Source organism: Nylanderia fulva, unplaced genomic scaffold, assembly GCF_048542155.1.
Source record: "Nylanderia fulva isolate GAGA-0341 unplaced genomic scaffold, ASM4854215v1 Scaffold406, whole genome shotgun sequence".
Taxonomy (NCBI): Eukaryota; Metazoa; Arthropoda; class Insecta; order Hymenoptera; family Formicidae; genus Nylanderia; species Nylanderia fulva.
The window spans coordinates 91657-95805 of record NW_028190484.1 but is presented as its reverse complement, the minus strand read 5'-3'; the positions used below and the strand labels follow the sequence as shown (position 1 = coordinate 95805).

Here is a 4149-nt window from a genome sequence, read left to right as displayed (position 1 = left end):
TCGTTCCTCCGTCGCCTGTCCGGGTCCTCTTCTCCCTAAAACAATGGCCGTTCTCCTGGCCTACCACCTCGATCCCGATACAGAGTGCGGGCGAGCTAGCGAAAAGGTCGCTGCTCACCCGCACGAGACACAAAATAATATAGCGCTCTCAGACGCTTCCCGGCCGGGCGCGTCCGCCCTTGTGACGGGCTCAAAAAGACCACGTCACAAGCTACACACGCGCCCAAAGTGGTGACCCCGACGTGATCAAGGTGACGCGAAGTGCTGTGGACATTGCCGCGAGTCGTGATACGGATCTTGGACAGTGCATTTTTGAAAAAAGTGACAGTATGGTGTTGACGCGTGACGATGGAGCTGCCCCTCCGTTAATACAAATCGAGCAGCCGAGACGAGATGCACTGCCTGTGCCAGGGACGCAACAAGCGGTTGAACGACCTAGCCTGTTCATGGCGGGCGCCGAGGTAAATCGCGTAGGCATGAGAATGCCGGAATTTACTTCCGGGGATCCGGAACTGTGGTTCAATATCATAGATCGGAGCTTCCAGGCCGCTGGAATTACTACGGACGCGACCAGGTTCGGTTACGTTCTTACGGCGATCGGTCCGCGACACGCGATGGAGGTACGCGACATAATAATGAACCCGCCAGCGGAACGCGCGTACGAAACTCTAAGATGCGAGCTCATAAAAAGACTGAGTTTATCGCAGGAGCACAAAACGCGACGGCTCCTGGAGCATGAGGAGATAGGCGACCGCAAACCGACACAATTTTTGCGGCACCTTCGAGGTCTCGCCGGTAATGTCGTCGGGGATGAAGTCCTGCGAACCATTTGGTTAAGTCGACTACCGGTTTATTTGCAGCCGCATCTCGTAACGCGCGTAGGAGATACGCTGGAGACGCTCGCGGATATGGCGGATGCGATCGTAGAGGCAACGAGAGCGCCCGCGGTGCACGTCGCGGAAGCGGCTCGGCCGACGGCGTTCGCGGGTGCCGACGGAAACGGAATAGCTGCACTGGAGGCGAGAATCAATGTGCAAATGACTCAGATGCGTATGGCCATGCAGCAGGAGTTCGCAGAACAAATGACCGGCTTGCGAAAATGCATTGAGGCGTTAGGAGAGCGAGAACCTCGCCGAGGCAACGGCGGTGGCCGTCGCGGGCGGGAGCGTTCGCGATCGCGCTCTCGAGTCCGTGGTCACGCGTCAAACGGTCTTTGTTATTACCATTGGAGATTTGGACCGGACGCACGAAGATGTGAGCCCCCGTGTGCCGGACAGCCGCAGGGAAACGCGATGGCCCGTCACTGATGACGGCCGGTGATCAAGGCCAGGATTCGCGCCGTCTGTTCGTGACTGACCGCGACACGCGAATTAATTTCCTCGTGGATACAGGCGCAGACCTATGCGTTTTTCCTCGCAGGATGGTGCGTGGACCGCGGCAGAAATCGACGTACGAGTTATCCGCAGCGAATGGAACGGTGATCCATACCTACGGAACCGAGACGTTGACGTTGAATCTCGGATTACGACGGAATTTTACGTGGCGATTCGTACTCGCAGATGTGTCGAGGCCGATTATCGGCGCGGACTTTCTGTCTTATTACGGACTCCTGGTGGACTTGCGGAATCGTCGGCTAGTCGATCAGGCGACGGGACTCGTAGCCGGGGGACGTAGCGCACAGTGCGGAGTGCCGACCGTACGAACGGTGACGGGAGTGACGCCGTATCATAAACTTTTAGCGTGTTATCCGGACATCGTACGACCTGACGGGCGCCCGAAAGAGGTGCGACATAATACGAAACATTTTATCGAGACAACCCCGGGGCTGCCGGTAGTGTGCAGACCGCGGAGACTTGCGCCAGATAAATTGACCGCGGCGCGAAAAGAATTTGAAAAAATGATGGAGCTCGGAATCGTGAGACCGTCGAAGAGTAGTTGGGCGTCTCCGCTACATATGGTGCCGAAGAGAGGTGAAGAGTGGCGACCGTGCGGTGACTATCGCTCTTTAAATGCACGGACGATCCCGGATCGGTACCCGGTCCGGCATATTCAGGATTTCGCGATGGAATTGAGAGACAAACGGGTGTTCTCGACGATCGACCTGGTGCGCGCGTACCACCAAATACCGGTGGCGGAAAGTGATATTCCGAAGACCGCAATCACTACGCCGTTCGGCATGTTCGAGTTCCCGTTTATGTCGTTCGGATTGAGAAACGCTGCGCAGACTTTCCAGCGGTTCATCGACGAGGTCTTGCGCGGACTCGACTTTTGTTACGACGACATTCTGATCGCGTCAACGACGGCCGAAGAGCATAGCGAACACCTTAAAATATTGTTCGAGCGTTTACAAACCTATGGCGTCGTGATTAATCCGGGAAAGTGCGTGTTCGGACAAGCGGAAGTCGAATTCCTCGGTTACGAAGTGAGCGGACACGGCACGCGACCATTGCCGGCGCGCGTACGGGCGATCGAGGAGTTCGAGGAGCCGAAGACGGCGAAAGAACTGAGGCGATATCTGGGCATGATTAATTTCTACCGGAGATGTCTGCCAAAAGCCGCGGAAATTCAGGCGCCGTTAAACGAGCTACTGCATGGCGATATTAAAGGAAAGACGCTCATCAAGTGGACGACGGCAGCGAGACAGGCGTTCAAGGACGCGAAAAGTAGTTTGATGCAAGCTACCCTGATAGCGCACCCGAAGGTGAACACGGAGCTCGCCCTATTCACGGACGCATCGGACAGCAGCGTGGGAGCCGTACTACAACAGCGAGCGGAAGAAGAATGGGAACCACTGGGCTTCTTCTCAAAAAAATTAAGCCCGACGGAAGCGAAATACAGCGCATTCGATCGGGAGCTTTTGGCGATCTATTTAGCCATCAAATATTTCCGCCACATGGTCGAGGCACGGACCTTTGCGATTTACACGGACCACAAACCTCTCACGTATGCATTTCATAGAAAGCCCGAGAAATGCACGCCGCGACAATTTCGGCATCTTGATTTTGTCGGGCAATTTACGACGGACGTACGACACGTGAGAGGAGAAGAGAACGTGGTGGCGGACACGCTATCGCGCATAGAGGAAGTGAAAACACCGCTGGATTACGAGGCACTCGCGAGATCGCAGGAGGACGATGCGGAGTGCAACAAATACATCGAGGGCACGAGCGGACTCAAATTGGAAAAAATAGAGATTCCAGGCGCAGGCACTGCGATATGGTGCGATACAAGGACAAAGATTCCGAGACCATTCTTGACAAGGCCTTATCGGAGGGCCGCATTCAATTTACTACACGGACTGGCACACCCGGGGATACGAGCGACGGTGAAGATGGTGACACAACGTTACGTCTGGCCGTCTATAAAAAAGGATTGCAGTACATGGGCACGTGCATGCATCGAGTGCCAGCGAGCGAAAATTACACGCCACGTAAAATCACCGAGAGGCATTTTTGAGTTACCGAGTCAAAGATTTGAGCATGTGCACATGGACATTATTAATATGCCGATATCGGACGGAAACAAATATTGTTTGACCTGCATCGACCGATTCACGCGCTGGCCGGAGGCGTTTCCTATGGAGAACCAGGAGGCAGAGACAGTCGCGAGGACGTTCTACCACGGCTGGATAAGCAGATTCGGCGTGCCTTTGAGGATAACAACCGATCAGGGACGGCAATTCGAGGCGCACCTCTTCAAGGAGTTGAGCGGATTGCTTGGATCTAACCACCTGAGGACGACTGCCTATCACCCCCAAGCCAATGGTATGGTAGAACGATGGCATCGGCAATTGAAGGCATCGATCAAGTGCCATCAGAGGGACCGGTGGACGGATGTGCTGCCGACGGTTCTGATGGGCATAAGAGCGGCGTGGAAGGACGATCTGCAGGCGACGGCGGCCGAGCTGGTGTATGGAGAGACGCTCAGACTGCCAGGACAATTTTTGAATAAGCAGCCCGGCGAGGAGAGAGACGCCAGCAATTTCGTGAAGGAGTTGCGACGTCATTTCGAGGAGGTCCGGCCGATCGAGATCACGCAGCACGGAGAACGACGCCCGTTCGTATTCAAGCAGCTGGGAACCACAGAGAGCGTGTTTGTTCGGCACGACGGGCCGAAAACACAGTTGCAGATGCCATACGATGGGCCCTA

The 4149-nt window shown here is 55.3% G+C and overlaps 1 protein-coding gene across 1 annotated transcript; it reads left to right on the top strand.

The window, feature by feature from the left end:
• The first annotated feature begins 420 nt into the window (after positions 1-420).
• LOC146721832 (uncharacterized) lies at positions 421-1547 on the top strand. The gene has a single exon (XM_085486211.1). It carries the CDS (start codon positions 447-449, stop codon positions 1305-1307), a length of 861 nt encoding a protein of 286 aa, XP_085342337.1. The 5' UTR covers positions 421-446; the 3' UTR covers positions 1308-1547.
• Positions 1548-4149: the final 2602 nt, after the last annotated feature.

What these genes read in the sequence shown, in the direction of transcription:
- LOC146721832 (XM_085486211.1), top strand. Translation starts at nt 447, where the DNA reads ATGGCGGGCGCCGAGGTAAATCGCGTAGGCATGAGAATGCCGGAATTT.